The sequence below is a fragment of the Cebidichthys violaceus genome, unplaced genomic scaffold (assembly GCF_023349555.1).
Source record: "Cebidichthys violaceus isolate CVI_PGR_0920_01 unplaced genomic scaffold, fCebVio1.0.p SCAF_11, whole genome shotgun sequence".
NCBI lineage: Eukaryota > Metazoa > Chordata > Actinopteri > Perciformes > Stichaeidae > Cebidichthys > Cebidichthys violaceus.
This window is the reverse complement of record NW_027176274.1, coordinates 8,927,377-8,951,250: the sequence shown is the minus strand read 5'-3', so window position 1 is coordinate 8,951,250 and position 23,874 is coordinate 8,927,377. Positions and strand designations below refer to the sequence as shown.

At 43.4% G+C, this 23,874-nt stretch overlaps 1 protein-coding gene across 7 annotated transcripts in view; it reads right to left on the bottom strand.

Annotated features, from left to right (window-relative positions):
- The window catches only part of fmnl2a (formin-like 2a), a 45,563-nt gene that overhangs the window by 3,475 nt on the left and 18,214 nt on the right, over window positions 1-23,874 (bottom strand). For 4 of the 7 annotated variants that reach the window (XM_068703565.1, XM_068703572.1, XM_068703579.1 and 1 more), the window contains exons 3-26: window positions 22,066-22,146; window positions 17,811-17,887; window positions 14,735-14,818; window positions 13,807-13,962; window positions 10,492-10,600; window positions 10,193-10,269; window positions 9,214-9,307; window positions 7,945-8,019; window positions 6,284-6,394; window positions 5,802-5,951; window positions 5,528-5,629; window positions 5,011-5,332; window positions 4,681-4,875; window positions 4,340-4,360; window positions 3,179-3,303; window positions 2,891-3,093; window positions 2,502-2,736; window positions 2,282-2,350; window positions 2,116-2,196; window positions 1,892-2,021; window positions 1,646-1,809; window positions 1,407-1,508; window positions 977-1,072; window positions 368-491 (exon numbers count right to left, since the gene is read on the bottom strand). In XM_068703565.1, coding sequence (XP_068559666.1) covers window positions 368-491; window positions 977-1,072; window positions 1,407-1,508; window positions 1,646-1,809; window positions 1,892-2,021; window positions 2,116-2,196; window positions 2,282-2,350; window positions 2,502-2,736; window positions 2,891-3,093; window positions 3,179-3,303; window positions 4,340-4,360; window positions 4,681-4,875; window positions 5,011-5,332; window positions 5,528-5,629; window positions 5,802-5,951; window positions 6,284-6,394; window positions 7,945-8,019; window positions 9,214-9,307; window positions 10,193-10,269; window positions 10,492-10,600; window positions 13,807-13,962; window positions 14,735-14,818; window positions 17,811-17,887; window positions 22,066-22,146 — 2,983 coding nt within the window. The remainder of the gene's footprint in view (window positions 1-367; window positions 492-976; window positions 1,073-1,406; window positions 1,509-1,645; window positions 1,810-1,891; window positions 2,022-2,115; window positions 2,197-2,281; window positions 2,351-2,501; window positions 2,737-2,890; window positions 3,094-3,178; window positions 3,304-4,339; window positions 4,361-4,680; window positions 4,876-5,010; window positions 5,333-5,527; window positions 5,630-5,801; window positions 5,952-6,283; window positions 6,395-7,944; window positions 8,020-9,213; window positions 9,308-10,192; window positions 10,270-10,491; window positions 10,601-13,806; window positions 13,963-14,734; window positions 14,819-17,810; window positions 17,888-22,065; window positions 22,147-23,874) is intronic. The other 3 variants (XM_068703604.1, XM_068703611.1, XM_068703596.1) reach the window with 1 other exon arrangement.

Sequence of the window (23,874 nt, the reverse complement as noted above, 5' to 3'; positions counted from 1 at the left end):
TCCTAGGAGCTAGTCCCAACCCGGCCCCGTCTACGTACAGATGGTGTTACAAAGCAATGACAAAGCAGATAAGATTAGCAATGACCATCAGACACATTTGGAGCTGAATGTCACTAGATTAGCTGGACTGTCAGAGCATGTTTGTACTCATTCGGTTATACACCTTTAGTTCTCAAACATCTGACAGCTGAATTTTAAGAAAAGCCAAAGTCATTGTGTTAGTTGATTTAGATTCCCTTTGTTAATGACTGAATGTATAGCGTCGGAGAGGACCTTCATGCAGAGCGCCCTGTACCGTATGTGTGTGTGTGTGTGTGTGTGTGTGTGTGTGTGGCAAGAGACTGCAGCCAGGCCCAGGTGATATTACCCGTGATGATGTCTTCTATCGCTCCATCTTTGCCTTCGTAGACGTGGCGGCTGTCTTTCACCTGTTTCCTCCTGAGCTCCTGGATCAGCTCTTGCTGCTGCCGCTTGTTTTTATGAGATGGAGACTGAGGAGACACACACAAACACACACACACACACACACACACACACACACACACACACACACACACACCTCATTTAACATGTATTAATAAGTCATACTCTTAGACACAAGTCCAGTACAAGGGATTCTTCCACCAACGATGTATTTTAGCTCAAATATGCTTTTCGCTTCACTCTGTAGGTTTGTGCACGTGTGAGCTAACTGAACCATTTAAGAAGTATAACCGCTGATCCTGAGTCGATGTGATGTGGCTCAGCGGTGTGTCAGACTGTAGAACCAGATATAACTACACCCGGCAGGCAGTCAGTGCTCAACTAATCCTGTGATCAGGAATCATGGAGGAAGGAAGGATGAAGTGGTCTTCATGATCCACTGTAGCCACCTGCCCTAGAAAGAAGGGGGGGGGGGGGGGGGGAATAGGGAGGGAGGGGATGAGGGAAAAAAGGAGGGTGGAGGGGGTTGAGAGTTGAAAGAACAGTGACTCACCTTCTGGTCTTCCTCCATCATGGCCTCCTGTTCGAGAAGCTTCTCCATCAAAATCTGCTCCTGTCTCTTTTTCTGCTCATTGTCCTCTTCTGCTTGCTGAGGATATCACATACACATGGCACACAGTTACAACGTGTTTAAATACACTACCGGTACTATCATAGAGAAAACTGTGCTGTTATCATGACATAAGAAACTCTCATTTCAAATGCATCGAATAGTTTCGCCACATGCGCTGTGCGAGCTGAGATTCTATTTCAGCACCATGAAATGTGATGAATGAAGTCATTGACATGGTTTGGAGGAGTTTAGGATGCACTAAACAGAGTTGACACAGCAGCTGTGAGTAGCAGTAACACATGGTGTGATGGGTTTTCTCTACATACTCTCCATATGGACACATACACAAGCATTAACACATCCAACTCACCCTGTAAGCCTTCACAAATCGCACAAACACAGGGAAGAAGACGGAGGGTGGCGTTGTTTTGGCGTTCTCCCCGAAGAACTTCACTGCCTCGTCAAAGGCATCCTTTCAAAGACGGACAGTTGACTTACTTAGAAAACACTCGGATGATTTCATTTTAAACCTTTGTCACAACAACAGGGTTTTTAAAAAAACAATAAAACAAGGCATTAGGTTTGCAAAGCGAGGCGTGCTCGTGTTACCTGTGCAATCTTGGCATCGTCCTGCAGCTTCTTCAGCTTGTTCTCATTGTGTGTGATGAAGTCTTTGAGCATAGTGTTGTGGCCGTGCATGCTGTACTCTCTTTTGGTCAGCTCCATGCCTCTCAGCAGCTCCTTAACATCCAGCAGGACGTTCTCCAACGACACTGTGAACACCAGCGGACGTGTGAGTACACGTGAACTGTAAAAAGTCAGATGAGAACGACACACGTGCACTATGCAACTCACCTGCTGCAGCTTTCTCCACATAGTGCAGCTCATTGTAGAAGAGAGAAACTTGTGAGTATTTCTCCTTTACCACATTGGCTATGTAGTGTAACAACGTTATCTTACGGTCCGTCGACTTGGTATCAAGTAGCTGTGGAGAAAGTCAAATAGAAAACACAAAAACTTAAGGAAAACATCTGTGTAGAAAAAGTAAAAGGCTTTAAAGTCAGAGGGAGGCAACTTACCAAGTCTAAACTTTGCAGCTTGAATCCGTACACCGCTCCCCTTTTGCTGCTGTTCATGTAGTTTCCCAGTGCCAAGATAATCTGGCAAACAAGAAGGAACAAGAATGTGTAAGAAAAACTCCTGCATTCATTTAACATTATGTTCGGATACAAATAAATGAGTTACCTCTAGAATTTTCTTTAGCTTCTGTGACGACTTGATGGACACAGATGCTGCAATGACTGCATGAATTTGCTGTGGGGCAAACGAAGAGGACAACATGAGAAGATGTTAAATTCAGTAAACGCTCTATGGTCACAGCATCCCTTATAGACTGCCTCTAATCATATTCAGTGTTTTACTGTAGGAACATAGTGTCCTACACACACGTGATCCCAGTTCTCACCGGTGTGAGCATCTGCACGCTCTCGCAGAAGTTGCCGATGAAGGCCATGATGGTCATCTTCTGCATGAGCCGCTCGATTTTACTAAACTGCATCATGAAGCGGTCCTCGTCCGTCAGGCTCTCCAGCGGTTTGCGCTCCTTCTCATACTGTCGCATGCTTTTAATCTCATGTTCCGTGGGCTGGAAGCGCATCAGACACTCCACGAAGTCCACCGGCAGAGTTCGCAGGTCAAAGCTGGAAGACGGCGAGACAAAGGAGGGTAGAAATATGCAAAGTATGTTAGATACTTGAAACCCAAAGTAAAAAGACATAGACCATTTTATATCTTATGCCATGAAGGACATCAAATAAAAACAAAAAAGGTCTTTAGTTTTATTCTGAGACTTACATCTGAATGGCCTTGCAGATCTCCTCAGGAGTCTTGCCCACTTTCCTCAGTGTGATGGCCAGGTTCTTTGCTCTGTTGGAGTCCAGCAGCGTCACCTTGTTGGGCATCTTTTGGATGATCTTCTGCTTGCTTGAGATGAGGTCGATAGCCGGGCCCTGAGCTTTCGTCTTAAACATCTCCTCGAACTCATCCACGTTGAGGTCCTTAAAGATGCCGACAAAGAATCTGTTAATGTTCCATCATCGTGGAAATGAGGCAGAAAGGGGACTAAACGATTCAGACTCTTACCTCGAGTATCCTCTCATCATCGATCTCGTTAAAGACAGTCCCGTTGATCTGGTTCGGTTTCAGGGCTACCCAGTTGAAGACGGGCATACGGAACTTAGTCTTGATGGGCTTCTTGATCTTAACAGCTACACAGGAAACAGAAGAGTTAGCAACACTTCCCCATCTCCTCTGAGAGGACACACACACACACACACACGCACACACACACACACACACACACACACACACACACACACACACACACAAAAAGGTGAAAGGGTAGACAGGTGACAAACGTGGATATGACTGTTTTATCTCTAAAAACATACATCCCTACTTCAAGTTGAGTTTTAAACAAAATGGACTCTTGGTCATACTTGAAGCAGAGTAAAGCCTGTCAGCCTCTGGAAGGTGAACAATGCCAAAGTGTATGTACCCTGTACAGTAAATGATGCACATGGCGAGGATTTCCTGCCTGGCCCGGTGACACACTTTATCGGACAGATTATGGCTATTTGTGGCCACCTGGGCCAATTCGCCGAAGCTGAGCATCGAGGTGGCGCCTGGTTTAGTCACAGAGACGAGGTGTCAGCAGGGACAGAAAGATAAGGCCGTCACGAGAGGGCAAACAGCATTCCAACAGCTCTGCATAAAGCCTATCACTTTCTATCCTCTGCGTGCACCAGCAGGTCACCGTGTCTCAGCATGCAAACAACACTGAGATGTGGTGATATTTAATTCAACGCACGCACACACACACACACACACACACACACACACACACACACACACACACACACATATATAACAAGACTACAGCAAGGTGTGAAGGTAAATCATGCAGAATTTTGAAATGTGGTATTTTCTATGTTTCACAGAAAGTCTCACTGTTCAAAAATAGAATTCATGAAGAAACAGTTCACTGTTTTTGGAATCTGTGTTTTTATATGCTACCAAGGTCATGTTAGAAGTGGCAAGAAAAAAAAATGTCTTTGAGAAACATGAAAACAATTATGAACTATTTCCAGGAGGCTTGAATTGCACAAATGGAAGTTGTTTGTTTGTTTGTTTTCTATTAGGATTCAGAGGCTGAAAATACCATTTTCCAAAAAATTTTGTCCTTTTGATAAAAAAAGGGAACATTGGAGGGACAAAACACCAAACATGACAAGAAGAACCTACAGAAAAGTTTGATGGGTCCCTCTGGTTGGCAGAAAAAGAAACAATTCAAAGACAAATCATTAAGAAATTGGCAGTTAGTGAGAAAGCTTACACGTGCACATCGCAAATACACTTTACCATGAAGCAGCTGCAGTGTTGAGGTGGGAACAACATAACAATTTTGCCAGTGACAAAAGTAGTTGGAATACAAGTCTAATATAATAAAAGTAACGCTGTTTTGCAGAAAATATCTGCACATTACTCTATTTTCACCTATTGAAACAGTTATGCCGATCACAGGATAGTTCTTCATCACATAACTCACATGTACACACAAACTTGACTCAATGTGTGTATTTTACCTGCTAACCCAGAGTTCATGATGACAGTGGGCGTCCCACAGCCGGGCAGCGGCGGCGCTACAGGAGGAGGCGGCGGAGGCAAAGGTCCTGAGATATGAGAGGCTAGCCCTGGAGGGGGAGGCGGAGGTGGAGGGGGAGGCGGTGGAGGTGGGGGAGCTGCAGCTGCAGGAACGGCTGACGATGGTCCGTTTAACACTAGGAGAGAGGAGAGACGCTCAATGCTTAGTATCACTTTTTATTCGACGCACAAACTGTGTAGTTTCTCTCTTCTTTCTGCATTTCATGATTAACAGTTTACATGCTGATAAACTGCACTAATATTAAACCTACATGTGCCGTTCACTGGCAGTGGAGGGGGTGGAGGAGGAGGTGGTGGTGGAGCCGGCGTGCCAGCTACGACTCCCATGTGATTTGGAGTGACGGCTGCACCGTTTCCTCCCATCACAACACCCGGCAAGCCACCCACACCGGAGGATGGCGAGGGCAGGATGGAGATGTCTCCGTCTCCCTTCTTGTGGATCTTGATGGTGCCTTGTTTCTCCAGTTCGTGGATCTTTTTCTCCAGGTTACTCTGTCGCTGGATGGCCTCGTCCTTCTCCTTCAACATCTGCCGCAGCGAGTGTACCTGCGAGCTGGTGTCTTTGTAGACTTCCTGTGTGGGAGAGGGGGAGACAGAGAGTTGAGAATTGTTAATAAAGTATTGTATAATCTTTTTTTATATATATATTTCTGCCATGAGAGTGGAAACCTTCCAACCCTAACCCCATTTCAACAGTTGGCAGAACACTTTGAGTGCTTAAATGGACACTTAAAGGATGAATGTGAATGTTCAGAGTTGGAGTCTGACCCTAATCGATTCAAGGTCCTTGTTTCTTTGCATCAGCTGCTTCTCAAGCTCCACGATCTTGGACATGGCCTCATTCTCCGTATCCTGCAGCTTCTCTGACATCTACAAGTACAATAACCGGGAGGAAAAGAATGAGATCATAGCAAAACCCACGCTGACATCCTGGACATTAATACATACCCTTTTGTAAGGGAAAATAGATGAGATTTAGGAGTCAGTTTTGTGGATTTTCAGAATTTTCAGAGAGTAAAATCAAAAAGTCGAGGGCTCTCACATGCGACATGTTCTCCTCCAGCTCCTCCACACGCTCCAGGGCGGCGTTTTTGGTCTCCGCATCCTCCAGAAGGGCTCCCACATCAAACACGTTATCCAAGTAGGCCTGGATCTGAACCTGCAGCTTATCGCTCTCTGTATGCTTTAGTTTCTGGAAAACATGCGCAAAAAAAGAAATGCCGTGCTGATAAGGATGAGGGAGGAGATATTTACTTTTTCAGTTCAATGCATGAGGCTGACATCTCAGACCCAAAGGCCAGCATTGATCTCACCTGTGCAGTGAGACGGGAGACAAGGATTTACAGAACTGACAAGATTTTTTCTCTCTCAAGTAATGGAAAAGCCATTATCGACTGAGTTTCTATGGTTGCTGTCTCGGGGGTGCTATAATGACAACCTGTGCTCTGGATTGAGCCGAGTATTAAGAGCGGGAGTGTTCGCTCCGTCTGTGAATTTTTCCTGCAGCGTCATGTCTCAACTCACGTCTAAGTAGTCGTCCAGACACAGCTTGGTGAAGTCATACTGTAGGTGAACTCTGAAATTCATGTCCTCCACTGAGTGCACAACTATGTTGATGAACTGCATACAGGCCACCTGGGGAATACAAACAGAAGAGAAACAGTGAACGAGGATCCTCAATGTTTTTAAAACCCTGCATATAATGTACTCTGTGTGTGTCTGCTGACAATACATGGTACAAATGTGTCAATACTCATTTACAACAGGTTTCAGGTTCAGCCTGGTGCTTCTATGAAATGGCTTTATGCACATTATCGCATTTAATTCCTTTTTTTTTGGCTTGCACTGAAACTGTGTGTATAAATCCTCATTACTCTGCTTGCTTGGCTGGCAGAGTGGCTTATCTGGTAGATTAAGAGGATGTGGAAAAAACAAATTAACAAAATCAGCCAGTTCAACTCCATCGGCTGCCTTATGGGAGTCTGTGTAAACAGATCTGGGGGGATCTCCTCTTAGTGTCTAATGTACACACTTCTTCTCACCCTGACACTGGCTTAATGAAACTTGCGGTAAGAAGCTCAGTTGTCTCGGTGCGACACTGCAGCTTTGACAAAGTCTGTTTGCTTTAGTGCTGCTGTCAGACGACGGCCCACCAAGCGACTGTGAGCGGACTCGTGACAGAGTTTCTATTGAAGTCCTATTCAAACACAGCAGCTGTTGGTTTTCACTCTCTCTCACCCACACACACACACACACACACACACACACACACACACACACACACACACAGCATTTGCTTCACATCAATTAAAGACACCTAGAAGGACACACACACTGAATAAAATACTGTCTAAGCTGGCACTTTCTTCACAGTGCGTTTTGTTCTTATCTGTCGGGCTAATTAGCACTACTTGGCCTGGCAAGGGTTCCTTGATTAGTGGCACTCCAGTTTGATGTATTGCATCACATATTTGCAGTTTGTGCTGTGATGAGCACAAATTAGAGGGCTTACACAAAGACTGATCGCCCTGTGAGTGTGTATTGTGAAACTGGAAGCAAAGCTGAATAAACATCAGGACGCATGTGAAAAATATCTATATTTCTAACCAGCTGAAAAGTATGCTGGTTGCTCTCAAAGACTGGATCGGGACCCACCGATGGGTCGCAGGAGGTTTGATTATGGTCGCTTGATAAATATTCTTTTGTTTATATCTGCAGAACACCTTTGAGCCACATGAGGGACCCTGAATGTTCGTAGTGTTCTGAAAATTGCGGCCCACTTATAACATTAAATCTCATCTGAAAGGCTAGCTTACATTGTGTTTGTTTTACTGATGAGAAGAAGTCTGTTAACTCCACCTAAATGTATTTATCTGGTGTCATTTACAAAATATTTAACATGAGCATATGTTTTCAATTACACATGCTTAAATGTATACGTCTTCAAAATGGCTAGTTTACCTATTCAGTATCAATTGCAGTGAAAATGGTCAAGAACGTTCATTTACATACAAATTAGCTCTACTAAGTATTTATAGATAAGGCCTGTTGTGAATTGGGTTGCTTCACTCAAAAATCTTCATTAGCCATCTGCGGTTTGCCTGGTGATGTAGGATTTCAATAGTCATTAGGACTGAGAGAGAGTGTGTGTGTGTGTGTGTGTGTGTGTGTGTGTGTGTACATACCATAAAGTCGATGTTGTTGTCCTCGTTCTTGAAATACTCCATTAGCCTCTCAAACCGCTGCGTCTCCACACACACCTGCAAAACAAACAACTTCTGACTTATTGTATTTATTGGAGTCTAGATGAAGACAGCAACCCACAGTGATTTATTTATGCAAGCAATCACTGATTTCCATAAATGACAACACCAACTCCGCGTTATTCACACAAACCAGGGCCTGAAACAAAAAATAACTCCAAGTTCAGGGTTAACGTTTGTGCTGCCCGTACACAGTGACACTAAAGATGAATGCTTTTTAGCCGTGACTGTTACCTCATGAAAACTTTTAACATATTCATGAACTGCTGCTGAATGTAAACAGTGCATCTGTGTTCAATAACTTTTACCACTTCTACTGTAGTTTTTGTCCTGCCTATCTGAACTAGAATTTGTGAGACAGAAAAGAACAGAGACAGATAAAAAGAGAGAGAGATGCTCGGCAGTTCAGACAGTTCATCTGGAGGGCAATGAGGGAGATGGAGCATGATGAAGAATTGAGAAGGAAGGGGGAGGGGGGAGAAGAGGGCTGTGCATCCAAAAACCTCTGAATAACGACTCCCAGCTTGCAGCCCTTTCATCAAACACGGGATATCAAAGTCACTGAGCAAACTAGATCTAATGACGCTTTTTAAATAAAGAGAAAACCAACTGAAAACTGCCTTTACAGTGCGAAGAGATACAGAAATGTGAGTGAGTCCTCAAATGCTTCCAGCAGCCTCCACTATCATGACACTACCCTTCATCTCATTAGAGAAGCTACGTTCTCCCTAAGCCTTATTCTCCCACTAATGCCGATGCCACTGAGAGCAACACTCAATATTTCATTTAGAGGTGTAAATATTGCATTAACTGCAGTCGGCTCATTTTCGCAGGCCATGCAGTGTGCATCATGAACCTCCTACTCTTTTCTCAAGCAGCCAGAATACCTCATCCAGACAGACAAGGGTCAGGCAAGGCTGACTGTTGCATCTTTCTCTCTGAAATCTAGTCAGCACTCTTGTAATCGTTTTCTCCGGAAGTCGAGTGGGTCCTGCTGTTCTATTCAGCTAAATTCTGTGTCTGTAATCTGTTGACAAAGAGCTCATTACTAGATGCTATCCTGAGGAATCTGCTGGTCTGACATCTGCCGGGGAAGCATTCCACCAGGGCTGAGTCACTGTTTGAAATTGCACAGTTGAAATGTAATGACATCTCCTCAGACCCCACTTCCCCTCTCCGTGCAGCTCGTACCTCCTTAAAGTTGTCAAACGCAGAGAGAATAATTTCGTGGCCTCCTCTCACGAGACAAACTGCCGCCAGGAGCTCCAAGACCAGAGCTTTAGTTCTGTAAGACAGGGAGAAAATGAAGGCGGCAACGGTTAGCAAATGACAAGTGCCAGCGCTGCGGCAAACATTGACTTTAACACGGAGCGAACAAAGAGGGAAACGGTGTTAAGAGCTCACCAATGCTGAAACCTCGGTGTAGTATGGATCTATGTGGTGTTTATTACAATTAACACATTTTTAAGTTTATACATCTTTAGAAATATTAATCAACAACTTGAAAAAACTTTAAATGACTTGAAAAAAACTTTTGTAACGTCACAACCTGAGAGGAAAAAAATAAAAAAGCTCCACATTTTCATCTTATCCATTGGATTAAAAAGGCTGCATGAATACTTCAGGCCCAGTCTGTGTGTGTGTGTGTGTGTGTGTGTGTGTGCGTGCGTGTGCGTGCGTGCGTGCAGGTTTTCTCTGGCTGGATGAGACGATATGTGACAGGTGAAGCGGAGTGGTTTCACATCCACTTTTGAGGAAATCCTTGAGCCTCTGGGCAAAAAGTGAAAACACCCCCCCACACACACACACACACACACACACACACACACACACACACAAGTGAGTCCTTCTGGTTGCTGTCTCAGTGAGCAGCTGCCAGTGAAGTGGAGTGTGCCAGCGGTGCCCTGACCCATCTGTCGGGATGAATGTGCCCCTGAGCTACAAAGACACTCACTCTGGATCAGACTGTGCAGGTGCACTGAGGCTAATGTTGGACTCTGAATGGTCCATTATGCGTTTCAGTCTGTGTTGGTAAAATATCTGGATTTGTTGAGCTCCAAATGTTGCATCTTCTGGGTCTTCAATGAGCAACTTAAAAACATGCAGGTATTCATTTAGATTAGGAGCAAACTAATTATCAATCTGGAAAAAACGTTTTGTTTGAACTTACCTCGGGTTTTTATTGTTGAGACTTAGTGCAATTTCATTCACAGCATGTGGGTGAGACATGACCATGTTGAAGCCATACTGGGAGATGAAAAACAAACCAGAGAGAGAAGGACAGAGACAAATAAGCTAATTAACAGAGGAGAGGAGCCGCTGAATAAACAAGAGGTGCATTCCTCTGCATATCAAATGAAACATGGAGAACTAGCAGTGGAGCAAATTGAATTTGGCTTCAGTTAGATAAGTGTGCTTTAGTCCAGAGGGACATTCAGTCTGTGAGGACGGGGAGTAAGGGGGGCTGACCTGGTAGTTCATGATGGCACGCAGGCACATGATGCAGACGTGGACATCGTCTTTCTTGCAGACCAGTCTGGAGTTTTTCAGAGTTCTCCGGCTCGGCAGCGTGTTGCAGCTAAAAAAAAAAAATGACAGAAAAGACTAAACAATTCAGTGATAATAGGAAAGTGTTTTGCTGAAACAAGTGTTGAGTCTATGAGCTTTTGGACACAAACAAGAGTGATCAAGGCCCAGATTAATAATAAAACAGATGCCATTTGCGATTGAGCCTCCATCCCACACCACCTCCTTCACATAGGGAGGCTGTTAAACTGCCACGCCACCTTATATACCTTATAATCTACAACCTCTCCAGGGGCCACGGGATACCCGCTTTGTTTTAATTTGATGTCCTTCACAAAAGATATCACTTACAGCTATTACAATAGAAGCCAGTCATTTGCATGCAGCACAGTGATTGTGCAGCATTAAGTGGACAAAAACAAGGCCTTTTCTCCTGGTGCAGCTCTCGCAATACCAAGAGAAATGCTGGAGCAGCAGTATTACTGAATAAAATGCATAGCAAGTCAGAGCAAAACGGTTTACTTTCGTCACGAGGTTCAATTACCGGCCTGAGTTCTGAGGAGAAATGTGTCTTCAGGCTACTGATAGACACACTGATTTGCATCAGCTCCCATACTTAAAGGCGTGACTCCTCTGTGAATCACAACCTGGCGTTTGTGTGAGTGTATGTGTTTGTCTGAAAAAGGTTAGAGCTTTCATGGAAATGTCAGCAGTTTTAAGACAAAGATAGAACTATATTTTTAATTAGGCAGGCTCACATTGAAATAAGATAGAAAACAGTAAATGGTGCTTTGAAATTGTTGTGTATCTTTGTAATTATGGGCATTCTACATGTGTTCAGCACGATGTGCTACCGGCCGGGTGTAAAACAAGTTCTCTGACATAATTGCAGTCAATTCAGGTGACATGCTGCTACTGCTGCTCATAGCAGCAAAAGTTCAACTAGTTAATCAACATACAACTTAAGGCGTGGCACCATAGAAAGGAAATGAGTAAAACTATTTCTTAATCTCAAACCAAGGTTATGATAAGGGATTACATAATACAATAAAAATGTAATACAGTGACCTGTTTTGACTCGTCTGAAGTTACTCAACTTCTATAACACAACACACCGAAATGAATATGACTCGGAGGAAACAAGGCATCCGATACTGGAGGAAGAAAAGAGGTGAGTCGTCCTAGTTACAAAACATGAAAACTAAAGAAACCTGGCCATTTTCTCAAAGCGGCACGACCACAAACAACAGAGCATGTTCTAAAAAACACCACAGAACAACATCAAACACTACAACTATAACTACAGCATAACTATATACAGGTCTAACGCTGCTACAAATTTCAAGCAAACTCCATACCGTCTAATTTGAGAGCACTTTGGACAGCTCAGTGTGCTTGGTGTCCTTCAAGATGGCAGTTTGAAGAAGACACATACAAATTGTATTTTGACACCAGGTTGTTTGCAGTTATTGAGTTTTACATTATTGTTATTTGAAGCTAATGTAAAGATAAACACAAAAAGGGGCAAATATTCTGTATAATGGACATTTAATAATTTATAGAGCAAATGCTTCATAATTAGTGTGACATATCTTATCAACCAGGAAAACAGATAATGTATCCAAGATACAGAAGATGTTTGGAGGCTACCAAAGCTGAGTAAAAGCCCTCGCTTTTACAGGGCTTTTGTCAAAACTAGGCTAGTTTCTGCACAGACTGGCATTTAGGGAGCCACACAAGCAGCACACAGGCACATAGACAAGAACAATGAGTGTAGAAAAAACATTTGCTCCAAGGAAAGGAGAATTCAGTCTCCAGCGCGGGAGGGGAGGCTGGCAGTACAAATAATTCACATCCCCGACACAGACAGCGGGACAAATAAACTGGGCAGCGCTAGCAGGGAGGTATAAAATACAATGAGGCAGGGGGATTGTGTGTGTGTGTGTGTGTGTGTGTGTGTGTGTGTGTGTGTGTGTGTGTGTGTGTGTGTGTGTGTGTGTGTCGTGGGAGGGAGCAGGGATGCAGGGTTTAAGCTCACTGTGAGCCAGCAAAGTGAGAGACCCAAGACCTGCCTGCTGTCGAAGACTGGCAGACAGAGGAGCAGATGACTATGGAGGAACACCAGGACAGAACAGAGGACAGTCAGAAGACACTCCGACCTGTTTGACACACTCTACATGCTGATGATACAAGGGTACATCTGGAGGAGGCAGATGTGTAGTGAACGTCAGTTATGGGCCAATATTGATATTATAGGCGGTACCAATGAAATATCCGTCAATGAGTCACAGATTAAAATAATAAGGATGAAAGAAGCCCTGACTGTCTGATGATAGTTGGATATTACAAAATTGAAGAGGTGGTTTAACAGGATTTAACAGGCTTTATGAACAGGACACACCTTTTATATCTATGACTGTCTATGATTTATGGCAAAGATGGATTAGGAGAAAAAAAGCATTTTAGTATGCTATGTTAGCTTATTTTACATGTATTATTATAAGTACTTTTGAGAAAATAGGCGATAGTAAACAACTGACTTGATTATCATGCATGGATAATATTAAAGAGACATGTGCCTCCTTAAATCAATAGTGCTCTTTGTGTAAAAAGAGTTCAAGTTAGAACAGATTAGAAGTCACAGAAGTCAGGGCAAGTGCTGTACCGAAACATCAATGGAACGACAGGGCGGATTAGAGAAATAATGCACAACTGAATAGGATTTGTGCTTCAGAGCATATAAAGCATGGGTTTATGAATCAAATCCACTGTGCATAGGATTTGGTTTGGTGTTAATAAAAACAAAACAGATTTGGTCCACAAATAAGATTGTTCCTTCTGCCGCATTGTCTGTCACATGAAAAACTGTTGTCAATCATGTGTCACAACCACGCGCAAAACCAGCCTGACTTCAATCCTAAAAATCCACACAGGGACAAGGTTTTAGCCTCCTGCTGCAGAAATGTGTCTTAAGCCATTTAAAGTCTTACAGACCTCATGACTGCATAAAAGGGGCATCATATGAAAAGTGTGACTTCTCAAAATAGTCACAATACAACCACATTGCCCCGGCTGAACACTAGGTAACTAGGGGGATGAAAAGAACCCCGAAAGGCAAAGTTAGCTGTAAACACTTACAAATCACACAAACTCACATGGGTAATAGTGACTCTTCCTAACCATCAATATGTGTGTGTGTGTGTGTGTGTGTGTGTGTGTGTGTGTGTGTGTGTGTGTGTGTGTGTGTGTGTGTTATACCGTATTGTGGAATGTCGGCCAGCACGTGTGAGGCTGTTCCCAGTAATGGAAGACGGCAGAGTGCCTCCTCCATGCAGGTCTTCTATAGAGCGGCTCCAGGGCTTAGACTTATCCATAGGGGCCTCTGGGTTGTTCTCCACACAGTCTCCATCAAACCTGTTGCACCATGAAAACAAGACATAAAACAAGACACTTGCCATTAAACCTATAGTGGATTTCAAACAAATGATTATTTGTGAACAAAAACAATGTAAATACAATGATCTGAGGTTTTCAACACATAACAGACAAACCATTTTCAAGGATCCCTAGTTAGTTACTTAACACGCTAAATCATGGGGAAAACAGTGTCCAAGTTAAATAATACCAAAGTGTGCTGGCAGAGGTGAAACTGTGTTCAACTCCAGTTCTAAGGCTAACATTCAGGTTTTTGGTTTGGACAAGCTAGGTCAGCAAAATGCATCATGTTATATGGTACTTGGCAGAAACCTTGGAAAGAGCTGGTAGTTATGGCATACCTGTTATGATCTATTTCAGTTTTTAGACTGGTCGTTATCGTGACGTTTAATTGCTGCCGAGGTGGTACTGAGGGTAAACACACTTTTACGGCTAACCGTTCATAATGTGGACAGACCATAATAACTTATGGGGAAGTGGGGAGGGTGAATAAAATGTTTAACTGCGTGGCTCTTTGGCCCAGAACAAGGACCTTGTGACTGACTAATAATCACACCCTCAATCTATGAATAGAAGCCTATGGTTGGTATAATACACAGAGCCAATGTGTCAGCAATGGACTCCGAGTGACTGCAGCAGCAGTGGTGGTGGAGATGCATCAGCGGCAGTGCAGAATAGCAGCATTATGCTGGTTGTCAGTTCTGCATATAGAGTATAGTGATACAGAGAGAAAGAGCTGGGAGTGACTTACGTGACGGCATACTGTGCAAAAGAAAGATACTCCACCAGGACGTCCAGACCTTTGTTCTCCTCATTTAAGAATTCTCTCACCCATCTGAAAAGAGAGACGGACAAAAGTTTATCAGCACACAAACTCTTCTCAAAATCATTTAAACCGTTTCTAGAAAGAGCACACGTTCAAATATGCTTGATCAGCAGCTAAAACCACAACCTGGAGTTGAAAAACTCAACTCCTTTGGGATAATCACAGCTAAAAAACTCATCTCTGAGTCTGGAAACAACCACTAAACATGTTTTGATAGACAAACTTGAAGAATTTTGACAATATTTTGTCTCTTCATAATTAATGGGTAGCACTAAACCTCAACGTCTTTCCTTTTTTCAAGCCAATTTGTTTATAATATGTTTTTAATTAACTACGCCTGCGCATTTTGACAAAAATGATCAAGGTTTAACATAACATTGTAATCGACATGAAAAAAAACGTACACAAATTTGCATTTGTTCCTAGATCTGGAAAATCCCTTGCTGTTGCAATGACATGAAGATATTTTTGAGAATCCTATTTTAGTGTATAATTCTATGCAGGCTTTGACCATACCTGACCTTGGTACACAGATGTTTTCAGATCATTCCCCCTCTCTTCCTTGATTTCTACCTCCCTTTGCCAAGAAGAATTGTAATGACCCGTTTCACAGACTTCAAAGCTTCCCGGCTCAAAGCAGCAAACATATCCATGCATGTGTTTGAACAAGCACAGGCATCCACACACATATACTGAATCTCATTATTGAATCTGTTTGTTTTCTGTGTTTGTTTCCCTACCACACCACTTCTAACTGTGGAGAAGATAAGCACCCAGAATGACATGAAGCCCATTCTCACCTTACAGGCACTGAAGTGGGCCAGCCATTCAGCACTCTGCATGCTTTCACTTTTTATTCTGCACAGAGAAGCCCCGCTTCTCACAGCGATAGCTCCCGAAACCGTTGGCATGTGCTGCTCTCCCTCCATATTTAGAAGCAATGTGAGCTGAGTCACAGAAAATCTTTTTGAATTTTTAAATCGCTTCCCATAAAAAGGTGCCTTTCACTGGTGATTAGAGAAATTTGCAGCGGCATAAACACAATGACAGTGGTACTGTACTGATGAAGATGTACGGTTAAACTGCTTTAAAAACCCACTAGCTGCTTCTTTACTAGCTCCCCTGTGGTTTGACTGCATGGGAGCGAGTGAGACTAACGAGAGCGTCCAGTAAAGAGGTGCCTGGTGGGGCCCGTCGTGGTTTTAAAAAAAAAGGGCTTGTCGGGCCACATGGTAATCATTACCGCAGGACACTAACTAACAATCCTCCCATTCACCACATGCTGATGACCACCGAGCAACATGTGAGGAGCAGGCAGGAGGGGAGCTGGGGTTATCTTCAGCAGCGCTCATACAGGGACAATCTACCCATTATACACAGCCGACATGATAGATACATTTCTCTGAAAAGAAGCAGCAACTATTCACTGTCTGAGTAGGTGACATCTTGCCCCCCCCCCTACTATCTCAATCTCTCTCCCTGTCCCTCTGCCATTGTGGTAATGCTTCGTCTAATCTAGATTAGGTAGATTATTCATGTAATCTAGTTTACCAACATAAGGTCTCTAAAAGGAATTAATCCATGTAAACAATGCCTCGGCCGGTTTGCCAGATGGACATCGTCTCTGGCTGTGGTCGCAGTTTATTTTGGTTTGAAGAGCAGAATCTGATCGGTGTGTGTAAACAGTGTGTAGGACTGTGAGAGACGGTGTTGTCAGGAACACGGGATGATTTGTGTGAGAGTCACAGACAAAGTGAGGTCCAGTAATATGTGTGTGGGAGGGAGAAAAAGAGAAACAGAGGGATTAAGAGATGTCTAGATTACATGTATGTGTATTAGAGGTCTGGTGATGGTGGTGTAAGCGGCGTATCTCTGTGTCTTTGTTGTCACAACAGTCTGCGGCCAGTGGACGCTCGTCGTGGCTGCCGCTTCCTGTCCTAGTCATGGTCTTCATGTCTCTTGTGACCGCCCACCTTCAACGCCCGTCCCAACTACTAGACCTCATCCTCATTCCTACCAAAGAACCCTGGGACTCATTTACGCACAGTGTTGTGCTTAAACCATGGATACGCTAGCTGTTCACACAGAATGGAGGTGTCAGTGGGTAGAGCAGGTTGTCCTTTAATCACAAGGTTGGCGGTTTGATCCCCAGCTCTTCCTTATCCTCATATCGAAGTGTTCTTGAGAGAGACACTGTTACAGCAGCCCGCTGCGCCTGAATACGTGGGGATGGGTTTTATGTATGTGTGTATGTGATGATTACAACTGTTTAAGTTTAGATTCAGAATTGTAAATATGTAGTTAAAAGAGCATTGCACAACATATTCAAACTCACAAATGGACAGAGTGGACTGCCATTCTTTATTTGACCATAACATGAAATAATAATAGTATCATTTTAAAAGCTGCCTTGATAAATGAGGTGCCTGGATCCTACAGATCTCAGAATGCATTAGGTCTCAATAGTGTTGTTGACTAATTCATCACAGTCTTTTAACTATCAGGGTCTGTAATCACAGAGACAGGCCCTGACATCTATAGCCACACAAAGCACTGAGACATTGTGTGACGCTCATTGAGATATTGATCTCTCCTTGACGATGACTGTACAACACTCGATCAATACCAACTGCAGCAGGCTGAGGCTTGTTGTCCTGGAATACCTGTAATTACACATGAATACCTCGGGGATTTAATCTGTTGTGAGATCATGATCTCTTCAGTTACATCTACAGTCAGGCCTCTGAAACGTTAATGTCAAGATGGGCAGCACGAAAAATGTATTTTCCTTCCACAGGCCGTTCATATGTCAACTGCCTCAAACAATTAATCGATTCATCTTTCCTCCATCGCCACATGGCCTTCTGAGAAGAATGGGGGATGGCGGTGGTGGTTAGTGTCAACGTCTGCGTCTCCGGGTGTCTGGAATGTCAGACTTTTCCCCCTGAATCTAATATAACAAGGTTCAGGACATTCAACACTTCACACAAGAGTGACTCACCCTATGTGATTGGTCCGCAACGAAATTTCCAGTTCTCTCAGGACTTGAGTGGACTCCTGAACTCTCCGTCTGAATTTCTGTTGAAGGAAAGAAGGGAGGGGGGGGGGGGGGGGGGGGGGGGGTGTAATATTTCATCATACCAGTACTGTAAATCATCAAGTGGAAGCCCAGCGATGTTTTGGCTGGAGAAAACTTTTCCTGAATGAAAGGTCAGACAACACGGACACGACCACAGTGGCATTCAAATGTGAAAGCAGGCAAGCCGTGCACTGATCACAGAATAAAGAGTCGGGATCGGGTTTGTTCTCATACGCTTTTTTAAGTGGGCCGTTTACTTGCCAGTAACTGTTCAACAGGCTAACAGAGAAGGCGAGCTGACTCATTGGAAACTGTGAATATGTAGTAGTTCCTGTTATCTTGTTTGCTCACGTTGGTTCTTTATATAGCAGTAATCCCTCTTGGTAGCACTGTGATAAAATCAAGTAACCTAATTGGTTACCTCTCAAGCCCTCCCAGCAGCCACACAAACACACACACACACATTCTCTGTTCCGTTACTGTGGCTACCGCTGTAAGAGAGCAAAACGTGTGTGAGCGACATGCATGAAGGTATGAACTGCCAATAAATGAAACAGAAAACAACAGAACATGAGCGGGTTGCTCTTTGATTTCAGCTTCTGATAGGAGGTGATCTGCGAGACCAAACGAACAAAAGGCCCTTCAGGCTGTTACACAACCGCAGCAACAAGACGAGCAGAGTGAGCGATCAGTGGAGATCAAACAGGAGAGAGGAATCTCTGATGAGAGGGATTCAAACTGTGGTATCAGAGAGAAGGGTTCATAGAAAATGTTCCGATGCCAATCAAACAAATCATGTGTCATATATTTTTAAAAGGAAAATATAACAATAAAGAGAAGACTTATTTAATATACTTTTTTTTTTAACTATTTCTTAACATTATTGAGCCCCAGGCCAAACTAAATACAAAACAATTTAAATAATCATGACAAAAGCTGAAACGATTAAACAATTAGTTGATGAACGGAAAATTTATCTTAAACTATTTGAACAGTCAGCTTCTCAAATGTGAAGATTCACATCTTCGCTGAGTTTCTCTGTTTTGTATCATTGTAAATTGAATTGTCTTTTTTTTTTTTTTTTTACTGTTTTCTGACATTTAATAGACCAGGCGATTAATTGATGAATCTGGAAAATAATTGTCTGGACTAGCTCTAATCGTGAGTTCCCCGTCTACATCACATCAACATTTCTACATCAAAATTAAAAAGGTTTTTGATTTTTGTTCAGGGGTTTTCTGCACATTTTTTCTAGCTACAGTCAAAAGAAGAGGATCCACCCAGAGTTGGAGGGCCTGGTCACTTTCCATGATGCATTTGTATGAGGGAGGAAACAGCGCTGAGCCCCGTGTTAGCCTATTATTAACATCCACAGAGAAGAGAGCTGTTCCCATAGCTAGGGTCGCTCTCTCTATTCTGCGGTGTCTTTGGGCTTGGGCGGTGTGTGTTTGGCACATGACGAGATGAGAAACAGAGTGTTTTTATTAGGGAGGAGCCCTTTGTGTATTTGTGTGGAAAGCAGAGCATATTTAGGGGTACTGCGCAGGCTCCCAGAGGCACCCCCCCCCCCCCCCCCCCCCCCCCCGCCTGCCCGCCCTCTCCTTCTTCTTCTTCTTCTTCTTCTCCCACCAAACGCCCTACACTCCACACTTTTAAGTACTACCAGCTGCAACACAGAGAGAGCAGGACGGAAGAGACTAGCCGACAGTGGGGGAAGAGGGTGAGGACGGCATGAAGGGAAAGAAGAAGAAGAAGAGGAGGAGGAGACGGGGAGGGTGCAGTGAAAGGGGAAAGTGAGAGAAGAGACAGTGTGGACAGGAGGGAGGGGGGGGAAAAAAAGAGAGGTTTTTGGGGAGTGTGAGCTCAGGAGGGGTCATCCTGGAAACAAATCTATGGCTGATACATTCTCGGGGACTAGTTGGACTGCAGGTCTTCCTCCTTGGCTGCCTATTGGCTGGGAGCTGCCCAGAGGAATGCACCGGAGTCTGCCTATGGAAAGCAGAGGCAATGACCTCCAGCTCTCACACAGCGGCACAAAGTGGCAATTGTTTTGAGCTTGAAGAAAAGGGGGATGGAGCAGGAATGTAGAAAGAAGCCCATAACTCTCTCTTTTCCTCCGTGCTCTCTCGTGCTTCTTTTTTGTCTCTCTCTCGTTCTCTGTCCATCTCTTTCTCCCCCTCCAACCCCTCACCATTATTTATCAGTCGTCCTCCTTCCCTCCCTCTCATTTGCCCTTCTCACTTTACTCTCTCATGAAATTCCTGTTTCCTTGTCTGCTTCAAATCTTTGATCAAGGCCAGGAATAGGCAGAGGCAGCAATTCCCACCAAAAAACAATGATTTTTTTCAAAATACCAAGTATTTCTGAGAGCGGGATGAAGGATAAACCAAAAGAGGTTTGGGCATGTCTCTCAAAAGTTGCGCCATCTAGAGTGGTTCAATATAGACCCAACAACCAGTTAGTCATGCAGCCACAGATGAGTTAAATAAAGAAATGTGATTAAGATCAGCTCTTAGAGACAAACAAACATTAGTAAACGCCGTCTTGTCTGTCTAAAGTCTTTCAGCCGTGAAACACGTTGAGTGTTTACACCCAGAGAGCTTTAAATGTGGTCACCATCTACTTCATATATCCAGTGCACCCACCCTAAATCTCTTACTGAGACAGGAAATCTGCAAAAGTTTCGTGTTCCATAATATGGCCACCGACTGTCTCCCATGGGGCAGTTGGGCGTGCTTTGCTCAAAAGGACTTCAGCAGTAGGCGTAGAAGCAGGGAAGAGGAATACTTCAGCTGTCAACACGCCTGCGTCATAACCTTGAGACTATCGCTGCCCCAGCACAAACTGTTTTAGCCACGCTTGATACTTTACAGGGTTTTGTCTGCTTCAACCTGCATCAGTCTGCTCTTACTTCCTGCTTTTATCAGCTCCATGTGTATAATCTCTCAGGTGATATGCCCCACAGGCCTGTCGCATCAACTCAAGTAGCCCTTCTTTGTCACTATGTTCCAAATTTGTTCATTTTAAACCATATGTTATTTGGCACTATTAATTATAAGTTCACACAGTTGAACTGTCAATGTTTGGACTGTACTCGTACTCAATAAACTCATATAGCAACACATGGTGTCCAAATGTTATAGCTGACCTAATATGTAGATACCTTTTTTTTTTAATTAAAAGAAGAAGAATGACTTTATTAATGATCAGGGGAAAAGCATTGTTTAACTATTGTAGTAAAGTTACTCCTCAATCTTTCCACATACCCCTGGCAGAACAACCCAACTGAGGTGACATCATTTGGGAATCACTGTCCTGCACATCAATAAAGCAGCTGTGAACCATATCACACACAGGATATGCTGGCCGACACATTTTTGCAAGTCAACAACTCTGTGTTTGCATGTGTGCTGAGATTAGCAGTAGCTTGTGTGTCACTATAGCTCTGTTCAGCTGCTCTAGCTGGCATATTGTGTAAATCTTAACTCCAGTCAGTGCCAATTGAATTATTCAGCGATTTGTTGTTATTCTGGCACATTCTATTGGTTGATTTGTTTATCACAGAGATTGGTCTCCCAGCACTGCCCCCACAGCTCTCTCAGGCCAAAAAGACTTCACTTTGGCAAAGCCTGAAGGCTGGCTGATGCTTCATGGAGCCCCGCCTCTTAGTCTTTGCTGATCCCTTCCAAGCAGCCAGGGAAACCGATGACATAAGAACATATTTATCATGTAGCTAAGACACTTCTGATATCTCTTGGCTGCAAGGCAATGTCAATGCAGAAATTAGCAAACTAGAATCAACACTAGCATTCTCTCCTCTGTCTTCAAGTAACTCTTATTGTGTGTTTTTCACGTCGCTCTTCCTCACAGTGAGTTCAAAGCATGTTAGCCACAGAACAGCCCCACAAGGGATCGGTAAGGATTTCAGTTTCTTATTTAATGACACATCAACTGGGCAGAGGTTTAACAAACCTGGGCGTTCCAGATAAACAACTGTCTTCTTTCTCACTAAGTCACACTGTTTGACTGTTAAGTTCCCAAGCTGTCTGCCCCAGAAGACATGTGTGCGATCTTTTCTCAGCTGTAAGGATATCCTGGACAAGTGATAGTAGAGTTTCAGAGGGGACGGAAAAGCTGTGGCAGTGGAACAGGATGGCGTGTTAGCGAGGGCGCTCACCTTTCTTGTGACTGCGGGGTCTAGATAACTCCTCAGCTTTTGGAGGTACGCGTGAGGCGGGTTTTTCACTTGGAATCGCTCCTGTCAAAAGAAAAGGAACACAAGACGAGAGAAAGAAGACAATGACGGAGAGAGTTAAACATTTGCAAACCTTTGTAGTAACAAGGACAGAAGTTACACTTACTGTAAAATCATGAATTTAGCTTTAATTTCAGGCAGTTATGCAGCTTTTTTAATGACGTTTTGTTCATTCAATGTGGCCACACATAAGGTAATAACAGAAATCACAGCCTTACAAGTCTTACATTTCACCAGTATTAGGTAAACTGTTGTAAAGTCATCAGATTGAAACTGAACAGGCTTTGAGTAAATTACAGTCATCATGAGTCATTCTTCAAGAGCCTTAGATTATGTTCTACTTTAGGAGGCGGCAACAATGATCCCTGTCTTCTATGGAGGACATGACATGCCTTTGTATGACGAAGATCTGACTGGAGATCAGTATTACTTTGCTTCTCAGGAAAGCATTCAATGATAATTGTGTTCGATTTTAGACGGTTCTACTGTCCTGTGACTGCAAATGTAATGTTTGTTAGAGGAGGAGTTTGGCACAACACGAACTGTCATCATATTTCCATTCTTCAATTAGCAAAATATTCAAAAGCTTAACGTCAATAGTTCTGTTTAGCCGACAGACAGGTAGATGAACTCCTCAGATGTGACGACATGAGATCATGAACGATCTTGAAGCGGATGATCATGATGAGTTTTAACGTGCTGTAAAGCATGACCTGCCTGGGGATTGCGCCTAAACGTGCGTGGCTGTGTGCGTACATGTCATGTGTTCACAGCCAGGAACAGGTTTTAGGTCAAATCCCCTCTCGCTTGTGCTGTAAATATAAATACAAGAGATTAGTGCTGGATTTAGATCGGTGAGTTGAGCGGGAAACAGTATTTGGATCAGGCTGAGCGCCACATCGCTGCAGCGTGAATGGTTCTGTTACGTTATTTACCACACTGCACCAGAGAGTGAGACACTGGAGAGCATGCCATTGAGGAAATGTATTCTTTATATAATGTGGGCAAAGACACCGAAGAGACTTCCTGATTTAGGCAACATACTGTTACATATCATCCATTTTTGATTTTCAATGCATACCAGAGTATGCAAGGATCTCAGATGCACATCTAAAGGAAAGTACAGCAGGAAGTCACACATTCATCTCAAGGAAAGCTGTTAACTTTGTGGTTTTCCAAGTCAATGTGTATTTCCTACATTTTGTGGTTGAAATAACACCAAAGCTCCATGCAGTGTTTTACAGTGGAGGTGAGCCTCCTAACCTGAAACCAAGATAATCTCCCCTGAGATTAGAAAGTACTCTGTGCCACCTTCACAATCTGGTGTTGGCTGGATTTTTTATGATACTCTGGGATGTCCTATTCTGCTCTCGTCCTTTGTCTCTTTTCACTGAACCATCTATCTTCGGATGGATCGCAAAAGTGCCATAACTGAGCCTTGAATCTCTGCAGGGGTCGGTGAAAATGTGTGTGCAATTTGCTGAAAAAAAAATATTTTTACTCATGACAAACCTGATAACGCACCATAAAGTGCTATAACTATTCCACTTTGACTCTTTTAGTGCAACAATTTCCTTTTAACCCGCCATGTCTTTATCTACATTCTACATGAGTTAGAGACTCCTAGAAGGCATTCGGTCATTTTAAGCTAATGGCCAAAGACTTGTTGAGGAGAGGGGTGAAGGAGTTTTTCAGTTGACGAAAGGTATGTTTATTTGGAAGGTGTTCCCT